At 41.5% G+C, this 18623-nt stretch overlaps 1 protein-coding gene across 8 annotated transcripts in view; it reads left to right on the forward strand.

Annotated features, from left to right (window-relative positions):
* Positions 1-18378, forward strand: part of myrf (myelin regulatory factor) — a 264892-nt gene extending 246514 nt beyond the window's left edge. For all 8 annotated transcript variants that reach the window (XM_059975651.1, XM_059975652.1, XM_059975657.1 and 5 more), the window contains 5 exons: positions 99-186; positions 979-1053; positions 4187-4289; positions 9256-9330; positions 12129-18378. In XM_059975651.1, the coding sequence (XP_059831634.1) occupies positions 99-186; positions 979-1053; positions 4187-4289; positions 9256-9330; positions 12129-12215 (428 nt within the window). In that variant the 3' untranslated portion in view covers positions 12216-18378. The remainder of the gene's footprint in view (positions 1-98; positions 187-978; positions 1054-4186; positions 4290-9255; positions 9331-12128) is intronic.
* The last annotated feature ends 245 nt before the right edge of the window (positions 18379-18623 follow it).

The raw sequence follows: 18623 nt of genomic DNA on the forward strand, positions 1-18623 counted from the left end.
TACCCCACCACATGCAAATACTACACTATCTGTCATGTGCACATGCATGTTTCTCGATGATTAGATTGGAATCATTCTTATTTTTCTCCTCCCTAAAGGGCAGAACACCACCTTAACTTCCACCCAAATTGTCGAGAATGGTCTGGAAATCACGGAGCAGTACTGTCTGTCACAGGGATCTTGCAGGTGAGAAACATCAGCAGGATGTACTGACTGAAATGAAGTGAAATATCAGAGTTGGGGAATAAGAATGAGGAGGATGCAATTGTCAGTGTTGATAATCAACTAAATACTATGCAGTTCCTGCTGGATAAATCCAGTTTCTATTGACTAAGAGAGCTCCAGTTTCCTGGTCAGTAGAATAGCAGGAGTAATACAGTATTTCCCACATAAAACAACTCCTGTACATAATAATTACTCGGTGTTGTTTGAACAAAAAGGGCCTCCACTGTGCACAGTGGCTTGATGATTATGCTTCCAAACCAGTAATCCCATGGGCTAGTCTAATGATCATGGGACATAAATCTGATCTAACCGCTGCAGCAAGGAGATGTAAAGTCAGTTTTAAAAAATCCTGAAATAGAAAACCGATAACCATAATGGTAACCATAAAACTACCAGATTGTCTTGAAGAGAAAGACAAAGGAACTTTTATGATGAACTACACAGGAAAGATACAATCTACAGTACATCCAGACAAAAACTGAGAACATTATTTAAAATGTAAAACATTGAATGAAGAGCTGACCCAGATATTATATTCCAATATATTTTACATGGTTTGTTCCTCCTCACCTTGAACAAAGTAATATGTTTAGTTTCCATGCTAATAGTTGTATTCTATATTTGCATATGGTGCTAGATTGATAAAAAGAAACCCTCAAAAAGCTGTTTGAAACTCTGACTGTTGTTGAGCTTGTGGCATTTGGAGCTGATGTCGTCTGATCTCATGAAAATACTGTGTGTTTTTCTTTGTAGCTCAGGGAATTATACCTACTCAATCCCAGTCAGCAAGACCACATCCATCGATGTCACCATCACCTTGCAAATGAAGTAAGCCATTTGCTTTCTCACGAGTAGAACTACTAATATTATATCTCTTCAAGTTGTGAACAAAAATCTTTGGTTTTCCACGAGTGAACCTCCCTGACAATCAACAGGGAAGTGTGCTTAGCTCCCTGCTCTACTCTCTCTACACCCATGACTGTGTGACCTGACACAGCTTCAATGCCATCTATAAATTCTGACATCTATTGTTGGCAGAATTTCAGATGGTGACAACAAGGCATACAAGTGTGATATACTAGCTAGTTATAGCTACGAAGAAGGCATGACAGCAGCTATATTTCATTAGGAATTTGAGGAGATTTGGTAAGTCACCAAAGACTCTTGCAAATTTCTACAGACCCACTGTGGAGAGCATTCCAACTGGCTGGTATGAGGGATGTGGGTGGTGTGGCTATTGCACAAGACTGAAATAAGCTGCAGAGAGTTGTAAATTTAGTCAGCTCCATCATGGGCACGACTACCCTGCACAGTACCCAGGACATCTTCAAGGACTGATGCCTCAAAAAAGGCGGCATCCATCATGCCAGGTTATGCCTCGTTCTCATTGCTACCATCAAGGAGGTATAGAATCCTGAAGGTACGCACTCAGTGATTCAGCAACAGCTTCTTTCTCTTTGCTAACCTATTTCTGATTAGACATTGAACCCATGAAGACTATCTCACTACTTTTTTTGTTTCTATTTTGGCACTTCTTCCTCCAAGAGAACCACAAACTTGTCATGCTTTGGAGGCTTGCGTGCCTCAGTGACCCAGAGAGCTGGCTGGAGTCAGGTCTTTATGCTTTGGGCCTTGGTAAGGGTCACCTATGCCAAACTCATCAAAGGGTAGAGACCAAACTAAGTGGTCCACCAGTCCTTCACGTTCAGAGGTTCAGCTCAGGGCTAACAACCCTGACTGGTAAAAAAACAAAATTGCTATGGAAACAGCAATGAAGAATCCTTCTGCACTGGAGTGTAGTGATATTCCTGAGTCTCTACCCGGGACTCGCATGACTGACAGCAGTGAAAACCAAGCTACTGATACATTGAAGGAAGCCCTGTACAACACCAGAGATGCATTGCTGCCCTAAATGCCAACAACATAATGGGCAGTAAGCTTTTCACTGCTTATTGAATTTAACTGTTATGGACATATATATTTTTTCTGGAATTTACATTTTTTCCATTAGTTTGTGTTGTACTGTACTGCTACTGCAAAGACAACAAATTTCACAACATATGCCAGTGAAATTAAACCTGATTCTGATTCTGAATGAAATGGGTCCAAGCTGCCATTCATCATAGGTGAACTTCAGTCTTTGGGTTTGTTAGGATAATGAACTGAATGTCAAAAGTGTAGTCTCACCCACACCCACAGTGCTTACATGTGCACCAGGCAGCAGGAGGTGGTGCTGGCCAGCACGAAAATCTTTTCCTTTCCTTGCTCCCAGGTTATTGGCCTATACGACCTGATTGACGCAATCTATCTCCGTAAGTAGTTGGTACCTATCAGGGGTTGACAAGAGTCAGGGATAGATTCATAAACCATTGACAACCTTTATGAAGAATGAGGGACACATCAATAGATTGCAATTCAAAATTTTAAAAAGAACCACAAATATTTCATTCCATGTAAATACAATTCTGATTGAAGAGTCCATTTAAACAAAACTTCAGCAGTAAAAACACTTGAGCGGTTTACTGTGGATTAGTAAGGCGATGTCCTACCTAGCCAGTCACTCCAAGTAGAAGAGAATGTCTAAACCTTGGTGTCCTCCGTGACATGGTTCTACTAGCCTTCAAAAACAATTTTACAAAGTTCCGTAGACTTTAGGGGTAAGCCACGGGATTGGATGACAAATAGTTTGGAAGATGGAGAAGGTTTGAAGAGTCGTGATGGAGGGGCTTGTGGGGGAGAGCTCTATAATCACATGCTTCTGGGCTCAGTCCTGTCCCCACCACCTGCTACAATTTGCATTAGGCATTGGGGTGTCAAAGAGTCAACCTCGATAAACACTAGAAATGGAAGAGGGAACTTAGATATTATAGTTTAAATTGGACTGGGTAAGTGGAATGAAAAATAGCTGATGAAGTTTGTAGCGGAACACAGAAAAACAAAATAATTTGGACCTCCTGGTTGCTATGCCTTTTCATGTTGTGAACAAAATTCTTCAGTTTTTCAGAATTAAAAAACAGGGCAAAGTGTGAAAAAGATGAAGTTGAAACAGACATGGGACTTAATACTAAACCTTTCCAGACCATGCAAAGTACCAATCTCATTCATATCCAACAGAAATGACTGCAATAAGTCATTGTTCTCATGAAACATTTGCAACATTTTATTTACTTACAGACCCCAAATCCTTTTCAGGAAGAATCATGAAAATTTTCAAAAAACCCAGTCTTGTATTCCCGTAGTACAAAAGGTTAAGTGAAGATCAGGTGGTTAAATGGTAGATTCACAATAAAAGGTAAATCTATTTAGTGCCTTGAACTTTTTCTACCATTCTTGCTCATCTGTAACTACCTATTCTCCTCTTTACACCATATCCCTTAAAACAAACTTCCCAGACTCGTACTGAAAGCTAACAATGAATACAGGAGCAATTACAATTTGCAGATGAGACTTCCAAACTAACTTCACACTTGGCAGACCCGATGTAATTTTTAGACTCTCTGGCTCTAACCAAGGGAAATATTTTTTATCTACCTTATTTTACTCAATATATTGAAAATTTAGATCAAATCACCTATTTTCTTTTTGTAAATTCCAGGTTGCAGAGCCATGGTTTGTATAATGTAATGGTGTCCTAGTATCTTTATGTTAAACCTACACTATACTCTTCCCAAGGTGAATATATGTGTAAATGCCTATTTCTTTTAATTTGGTAATTAGAACTGTTTGTTGCATGCTTGACCTAGTATTTGTATTCCTATGCAAAAACCTCTCAACCACTTTGTATTCTTCCTTTACGAGTACAGTGAGAACTCATTCAAAATGCTTCAGAATGGATCAAGACAGAAAGACTTTCTGTATTCTGGATTCAATTCAGAACCTAGATCTGAAATCTATCCATTATTCTATGTCTTGTAGTTAAATTTATGCATTTCTTATTTTTTTCTCCTCTCTGTGTTTTTAGGACCTCTTTGCCTCTGATTGTTTATCTGTGTAGTGTTAATTATGGCAATTTATGTGGGACTATATCTAATACTGGCTTGAAGATGGAAACTTCACCGACCCAGGTAAGGCTTAAACAACAGTGGACAATATTTTTGCATCTTTTCTGTCATTTCAAAACACTGTTGTTCATTCAGATTTTACTATAAAACTATTCCAGAGTTTAGGAGTTTCTTATTAATCTGGGATGATAGGCAATTTAATTTAAGCAACATCAGATAGGAATTTATGGCAGCCTTTTGAGCTCCTCTCCGTGAATTTATTGTAAAAACTTAAATGGGACCTTCTTGGGAAAGTAGCATCCGGTATCCTTTCTGAGGCCTATTTCTGCAAAGGTTTCTAAACAAGGATGTGAATGACTCCACCATCTCTGGATTACCACCCAAGGGACTGGTTGGACATCATCTTCCGCAGAAGTAACCAAATCCCATGTGAAATTTTTTAGTTAATAGATCTAGCTCCATATTCCTGGGATTTTGCATCCTAGAACTGAGGAACATTATTCCACCTTTTTATTCTGGCATCTTCCCCCTTCTTTTCCAGTCCTGAAGAAAGGTCTCGGCCCAAAGTATCGACTGTTTATTCATTTCCATAGATGTTGTCTGACCTGTTGGGTCCCTCCAACATCCTGTGTGTGTTACTCATCATTCCAAAATGTTCCGTTATCATCTCCACTCCTTGTGTTTCACCCAGGATTCAGCTTGTGCTCCGTCTCTACCAAATTCTTCTTCAAGTTTAATGTTTTCTATCTGGCCTGTGAAGAAGCGCTATCCCCATATTAGACTGTAATCATTAATAATACTGAAGCAACATAGAAACATAGAAAACCTACAGTGCCGAACATGTACTTACTTTAGAAATTACCTAGGGTTACCCATAGCCCATTATTTTTCTAAATTCCATGCACCTATCCAGGAGCCTCATAAAAGACTCTTTGTATCCGCCTCCACCACCGTCACCAGCAACCCATTCCATGCCCTCACCACCCTCTGCAAAAAAAACTTACCCTGACATCCCCTCTGTGCCTACTTCCAAGCACCTTAAAACTGTGCCCTCTCATGCTAGCCATTTCAGCCCTGGGAAAAAGCCTCTGACTATCCACGCAATCAATGCCTGTCATCATCTTGTACACCTCTATCAGATCACCTCTCACCCTCCGTCACTCCAAAGGAGAAAAGGCCAAGTTCACTCAACCTATTCTCATAAGGCATGCTCCCCAATCCAGGCAACATCCTTGTAATTCTCCTGTGCACCCTTTTGATAGTTTCCACATCCTTCCTGTAGTGACGCGACCAGAATTGAGCACAGTACTCCAAGTGGGGTGCCAGGGTTCTATACAGCTGTAACATCACCTCTTGGCTCTTAAACTCAATCCCACAATTGATGAAGGCCAATACACCGTATGCCTTCTTAACCACAGAGTCAACCTACACAGCAGCTTTGAGTGTTCTATGGACTCAGACCCCAAGATCCCTCTGATCTGACACACTGCCAAGAGTCTTACCATTAATACTAGATTCTGCCATCATATTTGACCTACCAAAATGAACCAGCTCACACTTATCTGGGTTGAACTCCATCTGCCACTTCTCAGCCCAGTTTTGCATCCTATCAATGTCCCGCTGTAACCTCTGACAGCCCTCCACACTATCCACAACACCTCCAACCTTTGTATCATCAGCAAACTTCCTAACCCATCCCCCCACTTCCTCATCCAGGACATTTATAAAAATCATGGACAGAAGAGGTCCCAGAACAGATCCCCGAGGTACTCCACTGGTCAGCGACCTCCATGCAGAATATGACCCATCTACAACCACTCTTTGCCTTCTGTGGGCAAGCCAGTTCTGGATCCACAAAGCAATTTCCCCTTGGATCCCATGCCTCCTTACTTTCTCAATAAGCCTTGCATGGGGTACCTTGTCAAATGCCTTGCTAAAGTCCTTATACACTACATCTGCTGCTCTACCTTCATCAATGTGTTTAGTCACATCCTCAACAAATTCACTCAGGCAAAATATGGCACAACCTGTCTTTGACAAAGCCATGTTGACTATTCCTAATCATATTATACCTCTCCAAATGTTCATAAATCCTGCCTCTCAGGATCTTCTCCCTCAACTTAACAACCACTGAAGTAAGACTCACTGGTTCATAATTTCCTGGGCTATCTCTACTCCCTTTCTTGAATAAGAGAACAACATCTGCAACCCTCCAATCCTCGGGAACCTCTCCCATCCCCATTGATGATACAAAGATCATTGCCAGAGGCTCAGTGATCTCCTCCCTCGCCTCCCACAGTAGCCTGGGGAACATCCCTCTGGTCCCGGAGACTTATCCAACTTGATGCTTCCCAAAAGCTCCAGCACATCCTCTTTCTTAATGTCTAGATACTCAGGCTTTTCAGTCTGCTGCAAGTCCTCCGTACAATCGCCAAGGTCCTTTTCAGTAATGAATACTGAAGCAAAGTATTCATTAATTACCTCTGCTATTTCCTCCGGTTCCATACACACTTTTCCACTGTCACACTTGATTGGTCCTATTGCTCTTCACAAACTTGCAGAATGCCTTGGGGTTTTCCTTAACCCTGCTCACCATGGCCTTCTCATGGCACCTTCTGGCTCTCCAAATTTCATTCTTAAGCTCCTTCCTGTTAGCCTTATCATTTTCTAGATCTCTATCATTACCTAGTTTTTTTTTAACCTTTTGTAAGCTCTTCTTCTTGACTAGATTTTCAACAGCCTTTGTACACCATGATTCCTGTACCCTACCATCCTTTCCCTGTCTCATTGGAATGTACCTATGCAGAACGCCACGAAAATATTCCATGAATATTTGCTACATTTCTACCATGCATTTTCCTGAGAACATCTGTTCCCAATTTATGCTTCCAAGTTCCTGCCTGATAGCTTCTTATTTCCCATTACTCCAATTAAATGCTTTCCTAACTTATCTATTCCTATCCCTGTCCAATGCAATGGTAAAAGAGATAGAATTGTGATCACTATCTCCAAAATGCTCTCCCACTGAGAAACCTGACACCCAACCAGGTTCATTTCCCAATACCAGATCAAGTACATCTCTCCTCTTGTAGGCTTATCTACATATTGTGTCAGGAAACTTTCCTGAACACACCTAATAAACTCCACCCCATCTAAACCTCTTGCTCTAGGGAGATGCCAATCAATATTGGAGAAATTAAAATCTCCCACTACAACAACCCTGTTATTATTGCATCTTTCCAGAATCTGTCTCCCTATCAGCTCCTTGATGTCCCTGTTACTATTGGGTGGTCTATCAAAAACACCCAGCAGAGTTATTGACCACTTGCCGTTCCTAACTTCCACCCACAGAGACACAGTAGACAATCCCTCCATAACTTCCTCCTTTGCAGCCGTGACACTATCCCTGAACAGCAGTGCCACGCCCTCACCTCTTTTGCCTCCCACCCTGTCCTTTCTGAAACACCTATAGCCTGGCACTCTAAGTAACCATTCCTGCTCCTGAGCCATCCAAGTCTCTGTAATGGCCACAACGTCATAGCTCCAAGTACTGATCCACACGCTAAGCTCATCCGCTTTGTTCATGATACTCCTTGTATTAAAACAGACGCATCTCAAACCATCAGTATAAGCGTATCCCTTCTCTATCACCTGCCTATCCTCTCTCTCGCACTGTCTCCTAGCTTTCTCTATTTGTGAGCCAATAGCCCCTTCCTCTGTCTCTTCAGTTCAGTTCCCACCCCCCCACCCCCAGCAATCCTAGTTTAAACTCTCCCCAATAGCCTTAGCAAACCTCTCCGCCAGGATATTGGTCTCCCTCAGAATCAAGTGCAACCCATCCTTTTTGTACAGATCACACTGCCCCAAAAGAGGTCCCAATGATGCATAAATCTGAATCTTTGCCCTCTGCTCCAATCCCTCAGCCACACATTTATCCTCCATCTCATTCTATTCCTACCCTCACTGTCGCGTGGCACAGGCAATAATCCCGAGATTACCATCTTTGCAGTCCTGCTTCTCAACTTCTTTCCTAGCTCTCTGTGGTCTGTTTTCAGGTCCTCCTGCCTTTTCCTACCTTTTCCATTGGTACCGATGTGTACCATGACCTCTGGCTGTTCACCTTCCCACTTCAGGATGTTGTGGACACGATCAGAAACATCCCAGACCCTGGCACCTGGAAGACAAACTACCATCCATGTTTCTTTCCTGCATCCACAGAATCAGCTGTCTGACCCCCTAACTATAGAGTCCCCTATTACTGCAACACACACAAAATGCTGGTGGAACACAGCAGGCCAGGCAGCATCTGTAGGGAGAAGCACCGTCGACGTTTCAGGCCGAGACCCTTCATCAGGACTAACTGAAAGAAAAGATAGTAAGAGACTTTCAAATGTTTCCCTGAGCAGACGAAGATCATCGAGCTGCATCTCCAGTTCCCTAACCCAGTCCCTAAGGAGATGCAGCTCATTGCACCTGGCGCAAGTGTGGCCTTCCGGGAGGCTGGGAGTCTCCCAGACATCCCATATCTGACACTGGCCTCACAGACAGACTTCCTATTCCTATCCTTCACAAGTAACTTACATCACCTTAACCCGTCATCGCCAAAGCCTCGTTGAGCCAAACCCCTCCTACTCTGTCTCCCTCTAGTGCGTTGCCCCTCCTCCTATACCCGCTCTATAAAGCTGTCTTCTTTTTATACTCTCCCCACCGGTCTAACTCACTGACGTCCACAGGCCTGCGCAGTCACTCCTCGATTTAGACAGATTACTCATGTGGAATGTGTGCGAGTACAGTCTGGATTTTCTTGGCATTTTAATACTAATAAAACAGATTGCTTACAAGTTTGGATCTTTCAACAGTTTTCATTAGATAATATTATTTCATAGTCAGAAAAAAATGTTCCTACCAATTATAGTTCCATCATCTGGTCAACAAACACCAAACATGACACTGAAGAGAAAAAATGAGTACGAAGACATATTAAGGTTAACGTTGCATTTACTGTTTCTTTCTGTTCTTTCTACCACAGGGAACAACTCATAACTGGCAACTGGTAGTTGGTCCGTACTATGACATCACCTATCACTTTCGAGTGGCCATTCCAGTGAGTACCTCGTCTATCGGACATCAAAATAGTTTCAGAGATGTTTACTACCTTCGATCCAATTGAAAGGAATTATTAGTCATATTGCTAACTTTTGTATTTTGTATTTATTGAATGTGACATATTTTCAAAAGTTAAAACAGCTAACAACTATAAGTTTGCCTAGTCATAATTTCCTTCAGACCTTTGAGAATAAGTTGAGAACCAACTCAAAGAACTAATAGCTCTCTTTCCAGTCTCTTGTTTTCCCTCAGCCTTGGAGAGGCTGTTGATCACCAGTCAATGACCATACTAAGACAAGAGATTTGCATATATTAGGGATTATTGCATAAAAGTCAATGGGTAAAAGCTTTTGCTAATAGCAACAGATTGCTCTGGTAATTTTCTTGTTCCAAAAGCAAATTTTTTCTCAGTTCTCATTCTTAAAAATAAAACATTGATCCCAGAGAAGATGTAATTTCTGATCAATGCCAGAACTCACAGGTAACTTCCAGGGGAGCTTGTAGCAAGCTAGCTTCCCAATATCAAATGGGACGTTTGAATTATTATCATTTAAAGTACTCATAAGATAATGTGGACATCTCTACCACCCTCTTACCCTTTCCATGGTTCCTATCACTTTCTGGACCTTAGGGCCTCCATACCAAGCCACCATTGTTAACGGAGCTGTCCTTCAGAGCAATCCTCAATGACCGACAAGAGATGACAAAAGAATGCTGATATGAGGATCAATTTTTAGAAGTTAAAAATGCCACTAAAATACTTTTCAAACTTACTAGATTGCTTCCTTCTTAATATTCCCTCTACTTCATAGTACCCACAATGACGAGATCACAAGTTAGGAGTTCAGTACAAAGTGTAGCGCAGGAATGCCATATTTATGCACACTTCACACGTGTAAAGTTTCTTCTATATTCCTCAGATTCGGTTCTATTACCTGTGGCTGACACATTCCCACTTTTCCCATGTTTAATATACTTTCTTTAACATTTAATCCATTTTTATAACTCAAGCCTAGCTCACTGTTATATTATTTTCTGTTGTACCAAATATCAAATGATGCTGTATGTCATTTACCATTCCACTACAGGTGTACGATGTTTGCAAATGCCTGCTACCCCTACATGGTAAAGGTCCACCACACTCCCTTATAAATGAAAAGCAAAGGCCTGCAGTGCTAAATATTTAATAAAATAACTCAGGTTAGCCAAACATCCGTCAAGTTAATGTTAGAAAATCTTTATAAATTATATCATCATAACTTCTGGTAACACAAAGTATGAAACTCTTGCAGAGTTATAATATGAAAGCAAAATATTACAGATGTTACAGATCTGAAATGAAAACAGAAAATGATTAAAACACTCAGCATATTGGGTATAAATTGTAGACAGATATAGAATAAGTGTTTCTGGTCAATGATCATTTATCAAAACTGAAATAAAATAACATATAAAGGGAGAAAGGGGGTGTTAGTGATGGAAATAATGCAGGAATTGATAATAGGAAGAGTAGTAGAAGCCTAATGTAGTTCAAGTTTAATTATCATTCAACCATACATGAATGCCCTATAAATACAGTTTAATGAAGCAGCATTACTCCGGGGCCAAAGTGCAGGACGTAGTTCCAAGAGTCTTACACAGCACAAGACACATACAGGATTGCAAGCGTATATAAGATGGCAAGAACACACAAGATAGTGAACCCTGTAGAAGCGGTGAGGGGCAGCACCAACTCCAGCATGGATGCTGTGCCACACAGTCTCCCGCACTCTGGTGGAGCAGCCAACTCGGACACCTCCCCTTGGGCAGCTGCAAGCAGGCAACATCACGGCTTGAGGCCTTGTCCCTGCTATGACCGAGGCCACGCAGCTTTCCCGCTGTTCACCAAAAAGACCAGTGAATTGAACTTGCGTCATTCCACACCACCAATGTCCAATAGGGTCCTAGGATCACAAGGAAAGCAACTAAAGCAATCGCTTGCTGTTAGACTGCACACATCCTTCATGCACCCACACTGATGTCTCTCTGACCCGGGCAGCAGCATGATCCATACCAAGTCCAGCTCCTTCACTATCTCTGCCCTCGAGCAACTCGCTGATGGGGTAGACCTGCAGTACTTTAAGTTCTTAATGTCCAACAGGGTCTTGCCATCATAAAAAATACATTTAAAAAAGAATAGCACCTTTGGTTGACCCCATTGAAGCCGCTGCATCTGAGCAAGCCGCCACCTTATCGGAAATGTAGGGAAACAAAAACTATAAGGTGGATGAGGCGTATATGGGAGTGGAGCAATCCTTAAATGGGAATGGTTAAACACAGGACTGAGCCTGAAAAACTGTACTGTGTCCTGTTGGAAAAGGAACTCTTGTTCCTCAAGCTGGAGTATATTGGAGACTTAAGTCAGTGGGAATGAGAATGGAATTGACAACTAAAATGACAGGGTCACATTTATAACTGGAATGAAAATCTATAAAACAGTGAAACCAATTTGCTCTTGCTCTCCTGTACGTAGAGGGGTCTAAATCATCAGCAGTGAATGCTAACTAGAAATTAAATATATTACAGTTTCACCTGAAAAGAATATTTGAGTCTTTGGAGAACTTTGTGTCTCCTGGCATTGAATGGGAAAGTACAGGAGAACCTCATCAGGTACAATTCAAGTTCCACGTCACTCCACGCACAACAGATTCCCTATGGTCTGTCAGTAACCTCTCAACTGTGGTCCTGTATTTCTTGCATATTTTTGCAATTGTATGGTGCAGACTAGGGTACAGGATTATTCTCTCCTCTTTGCAGAGCCAGGCTACGTGCAACAGTGACAGCACATCTGCGGGAGATACCTTCACACAATACAGCTTCCATTTCTACCGAGTCTGCAATTGAACAGGGAGGTGCTCCATGGTGAGACAGACCACTAGCTTTCCTCTACAAAAGCTTCATCGTCAACGAGGAGTCTTCCTGGTTCCGGACAATGCAGCCACTCAGAATGACCAAAGGAGACACTGGTGTGACTGAGAAGCTCTACACACCACACACATGCAGCCTGCACTTACAACTTCCTGCTGGGACAGGAACTTTTACACTTTGAATGAGGGATTGGGGCTGGGGGGATGGGATAGAGAGAGGGGGGAAAGGAAATTTTTCCCTTTCCTAGAAATAAATTTTGGGATGGGATTTTCTGTACAGCACAGGCTATTGTAAAAGGCACCATTCAGTAAAATATTCAGAAAACGATGGCTCAGACCAAATGAATCTTAGAACCTGTATAGGTTGAGTTTAGGATTAGGGCTGCAGCATTAAAACCAATTTTGCCCAGTTATGCAATAGATATATTATTAACATTAAGATTCTGTAACAAGAAGATGCACCAATTAACATTCCTCTGTGCAACAATCACATAAAATTTAGACACACCCCACTTTGTCAGTAAGAATGGTTTCTACTGCTGATTTCTGCCATAACTGCATATGGGTTATTGTAATTAGTTCAGTGCCCCGTACAAGGGAAGGGAAAAACAAACCGGTCTAATGTTGCTGATGCTGCTTACTGTTCAATGACTTCTGTTCCAATGTCTATTTATGTTCAGAATCAGAATGAGTTGCAAAGATTTCTGCAGTAAACATGTTGTCATATGAAAAAGCATCACTTAACTACAGTGCTGGAAGGGTTATTGGCTCCTGGAGAAGTATATTTCAACAATAATAAGTAGTTGGAACATGGACAAAAGTATAGTATTATGTTGGGCTATATGTGGGGAAAAGCATGGAATGAAGTGATTGGTTCTGGTCATCAGTAAACTGGTGCATTTTTACAATACTGAGTGATAATCTTACACCTGTCTGGGAACTAAGTTAATGGAGAAACTGAAAAATGACACTACAAATGCTAATCTATTGCTCAGGAAGAAGTAATACCTTTTGTTACAAAGGAAAAAAGGTGAAATTACTTAAATGCTTTCACGCTTGCATATAGCAAGTCAACCACTGCCACATACCCATCTCTGAAGGTGCTGGCACACTGTAATAATTCTGCAAAATTGATTAACTTATGTTACCATTGCAATGCATTCATTCTGTGGTGTTTATCGTGAGCACTGGTCGCCAGGATTGTCATGGATTACATCACTCATATGAGTTCGCAATTGCGTATATAATTATTTCTAGTGTATATTGCCTTAAAATACAGCAGAAACATAATTGTACAAATTCATAGATAGAAACCCACTTCAAATTTATGGATCGAAAATGTTGTGAGAATCTGCAAGGAATGCACATCTTAACATACATCACATAGAGCACTTTGCTAATATTTTGGGCATGGATAACAAAAAATTAAACTGAAATATTTTGCCTCCAGAAACCAGATCCAAACTATCAAAATTAATCTTAATCTGCTGGCTGGGACAGTTCTACTTAAAACAAGATTGGGTAATTTCAATGTAAGGGTGTGGGGGGGGGGGGTCAACACTAGACTGCCCCAAATCATCATTAAACGGTTGCAGGATGATTAGACTGGGTAAATATACACATTACACTCCTCGCAGAGATCACTCCCAAGGGTAAGGCTGAAGTGTCTTGTTGAGCAGGTTTATTCTGCACTTAACTCAAATATTCCTCTTCTTGATAAAACTAAAGACTCCAAAAATGTCTAATATTTCAAACATGCAAATATCTCTCAACCACCTTAGCTTTGAGGATAGAGGATTCAGCCTCTGAGCTGAACATGAGAATTCTGACATATCCTAACCTTCTCTGAGACACCGATTTATTCTGACCTGGTTACACTCTAGTTCTTGCTAATAAAGTTAAGTCTGAAATTACCCATGTTCCACCATGATTGCTTCCCACTGCATTCCTTAGGCAGTGTCATTTATCCATATCTCGTGCCTCTCCCTTTAACACCTCATCGCCCTCTATGGTGTTTCAGCCAGTAGACCATAGATTGGTGTAGGACTGTCAGTCCAAGATGTTGTAGCACCCCTTTAACATACTGCAAGATCAATCTAACCCTTCCCTCCCACACAGCCCTCCATTCTTCATTCACTTATTGTCAGTACCTCCAGTTGAACTGTCTTTTTGTGTGTTTCCCCCAACTGTCAGTCTGTGGTTTTGTATTGCCATGTGCTCCTGTCCCTGCTCCTGCTCTACTCCGGCCCTTGTATCACTAATACTCTGTCTCGTCTGTTCCTCATTATTACCGGTATTGCTGCCACCTGTGTCTCATTGTGCTCCACCTATCATCTGCCTCTCGGTTTATTGCTCAGTGTATTTCAGTCCTGTGTTTTCACCTGTTTGTTGTCAGATAGAGCCAGTGAATTTTCCTGAGTCTTTCCAGCATTCGTATCTGTACCCCGTCTGCCTGTTTCCTGACTCTGGTTTTTGGATTTCTCTGGATGTTTTGATCTCTGCCTGAACTTTGTTTGTACCTCGGGATTTGTGACTCAATTAATATCACTGTGTGCATGTACTGGGTCTGTGATTGGATCCCTGCTCCAGTGTCCTGACACCTGTGTGCCTATGCAAGAGTCTCTTACATGCCCCTAATGTATCTGTCTCCACCACCAACCCTGGCAATGCATTTTTACACCGTGTTTTAAAAACAAAACACTTCTGACATCGCCCCCCCCCCCCCATGCTTTCCTCTAAATACATAAACATTATGTCTCCTTGTATTAGCTATTTCCACCCCAGGAAAAAGTCTCTGGCTGTCCACTCTACCTAAGCTTCTTATCACCTTGGCCACATCTATCAAGTCACCTCTCAGCCTCTCCAAACTGAAAAGACCTGGCTCGATTAGCTTGACCTCATATGACATGCAGCATCCTGGTAAATCTTGTCTGCATGGGTATTTTTTCCTGGCAGCAACATAATACATTGTAGTTAGATCATTAACCTAACATGTCTGGTATAATATATAAAATATAAGTTACGCTGCTCCATAATTTGTCTAGAATGGCTTTAGTATTTCTGGAAATCTAGATGGGATCTTGTTTGAGTTTAGTTTGCCCAATTGTTCCTTCAGAACTGCCTTACTAAAAATTATTTATAATGAATTTAGGTTAGCCAGCAGTTTATAGAATCTAATTAAAGTGTAACAGTTTGAAGATTGTTCTGGGCCACCTGCACAGTAGTTCAGCCATACTGAAAGGATGGCCAGAGACTTTAAGATAGATAGACTGTTTGTGAGTCCTCTAACTGCAGAAGAGATGTAACAACCTCTAGTGTCCTGCTTTAAAAGTCAGACAGTCAGATTGAGCTTTCTATCTCTGTTAAGGCTTGATAATGGTGTAGTGTATTGTCAGCTGTGAAAGGGATAGAGCTTGGATGTGATGATCACTGAGTGCACGGTTATACGACAGAAATATATCCATTAAAAAGTCAAGAGACACGGTTTTAATGTTCAGTATATGCCCCCCACAAGCAACAGTTATCTTCTTAGCCCAACAAAAACTCCCCTGAAATTTAACACAGTAATGAGAATGTCAAATTAAATGCAACCAGACAGGATGATCTGAGGCAAGAGCATGTTTAAATTACTATTTTAAAGAATTTAGTTAATCGAGCTTAATGTGTTGTAAGATAGTTGTATCATGTGCCAAAATAGGGACTGTATAGTGGCCCCTTTCTCACGAATGAGCGGAAGCCGTTTAACTGTAGGCTGTGATGGTTCTATGTGCAATGTGTCGGGAAAGGACATGGTCCCGGGACACCCGGGGGGAACCCGCCCCAAGGCCACACTTTGTCTGCAGGAGGTGCTCTTTAGAGAATGACGTATGAAGTATATTGCTGTAGCTATCTAGAGGGATTTTGCTTTAGTCCATAACCTGGTGTGCTGCTACCGACCGAAGGAATCGTTCCCGGCAATCAAATTCCGAATTCTTGCACCGTTCTCCGTCGCAGCAGCAGGTCCTTAAAGTACCTATGGGAGGAAAGTTGAGAACGGATCTTTCACTTAATCTGCATGACTACTGAACCCCTTGAGGGAGGAATCTTCCTGTAAAGCCCAAGCTGCTTCCCAACATACCACGTCTTGCCCGGGTGAACGCATTTCCACCGCCCTTCCAGGAAATCTGGGATGAATAAAATCCAAACACTGTCTGGAGCGGTTGTTGTAAATATTCTCTCGTGTAAATGGTATTTTAAACGCAAGGTCACGTCAGTTATTAGGATCACAATAACTCGCGAGATACTAAACCCAGTTAATGTAATGTGACTGTTACGGAATCAGAGTGGACTGCTTTTGTGTGTATTAATAATCCTTATTTTAAAAGCCTTACCTAGGGTATAGCGATCCGGTTGAGCGTTGCTCTGGATTTCCAGCATCTGCAGGAAATCCTGGTTCATGAGCGTGATCGCCCTGATCAGCAGTAACCACACGCTAATTGACTCGTGGAAGGTAATCAGACGAGGATGCAACTCCTGGCTGTCATCAGCCAGTGATTCTGCTAATGTTTCTGTGTAGACAACAGTTCAAGAGAGGATCAGATTTTAGATCCAATGCGTCTCATGGGAATCGGCCGAAAAAGTGGAATTAAGGTCAATCATCTAACCGTCTGGTTCCATTGAACGGCAGGGTCTGTGTGTCCTCCCCTCGTTCTTATCTTTTGTCATTACGTTCTGCCGCTATTTGCTGGCCTCGTCCAAGATCACCAGCTGCTTGGACCAGGTGTTGAGAGGATAGCTGGGAGCAGTTATTCCAGGTGAGAGAGGCACATGGTGCCTGTTGCCACACAGCAGGAAATCTGTTCCACAATCCCTCCATCACTTAAAGATCGGGTGGTTTTAATTGACGATCTTTGGGCTCCTGCGTGACGCACTCGGATGAGGTACCCCAACAGCCACTTTGCTTCAGCCCTGAATCAACCTTCAGCTGAGGAATAAAACTGGAGAGGAAACACTAACGATAAGTTAACATTAAAGGTGTTGATACTTAAGAAAAGGAAACTGGATTGTATCAAACGTGTGGTCAATAGCCTCCCGAGGTCAGGCCACGTGGTACCGAGATTAACGCCGGCAGGGGGCGCTGCGCCCACTGCTTAAACTTAACTATCTTAAAAATATCAATTGCTAAACAAAAATAGCTCAAAGCTCCCTGTAAATATTATGTATTTTAATTGCTATTGCAATCATTTCGTAAAGCACTAATTCTTGTTTTATTTTTACAATCACATGTTAATCGTTGTACGTAATTAGCTTTTTTACGTGTTAAAATTTTGTTTTTTATTCAGCTGTTGGTTATGTGTAAGATAGGCTTAGAAATTACGTTTCTGCTAGTTTTATGTTTAGCTTCAGTGTACTTGAGGTTTATTGTGTTATTGAAAATATATTTATTGTTCTGTATTAATGTCTGGACAGCTGACTCATTTTGTGTGTCCAGTTACAGACTGTGTGAAGCTGCAGCAGCAGGGATGAAATAACACACAGCCAACTCTTATTGCAGGACACCAGAACAGCCTTTCTGTTTCCTATTGCGCTCTGGACGAGGCAATCGTCTTAATGTTAATTTATGACTTTGGAAATCTCTTTAAAAGCACAGTCCTTGTGTTATTATTTTAGCAAAATTTGATATGTAATATCGTCCCCCATCACCCCCCAACTAGGTTTAATACCGCAAACTCGAGTCTGAAAACTCGCGAAACATGCTGTTATATCGCCAAAAAGTACATTTTTGAAGGAAGATAACAAAAAAAAGTAATTTCGCCACCTATCTGACTAATGGATAATGTTAGAGGATGTATAATGTGGCTGATTATTTAATCTCTTCTGTGGCGAAGTTGGGAATCGTTTGACGAAACGTGTTATGACCGTTGAATATGTTCATCTCTTACCAAATAGTACTGCAGCTGTCGATATGCAATAAATATTGTTAACTAAAACATTCCTGTGGTTCATGGTACGTGCAGCTGTCAACCGTTGACATAACACACAACACTAAAGTGTTTTTCTACATCGCTTGTTGAAAAGGAAGATTAATTTCAAACGTTAATTGCCAAATCGATTTGTATATTTTTTTTACCTAGCATTTAACAATAAAGATTATTATCCAATTTCCTCCCCGCTGTTCATTTACTTGAAAATGCAGACCCTTTAAATCGGCCGGCAAAACGCTACAAGATTCACACACACCTGCCGGGTTCTTGTACTTAACATGGTTAGTGAGAATATTCCCAGTTCAGCTACAACCCTTCAAAACCTCGATTCGGTCTATCGCACAGAAACTAGCTGACCAACTCGGGCATTGAATGAAATCATGGTGGTTTATAATATCGTCCATTTGCTAGAAGTATTTAGA

This window comes from Hypanus sabinus, chromosome 7 (genome assembly GCF_030144855.1).
Source record: "Hypanus sabinus isolate sHypSab1 chromosome 7, sHypSab1.hap1, whole genome shotgun sequence".
NCBI lineage: Eukaryota > Metazoa > Chordata > Chondrichthyes > Myliobatiformes > Dasyatidae > Hypanus > Hypanus sabinus.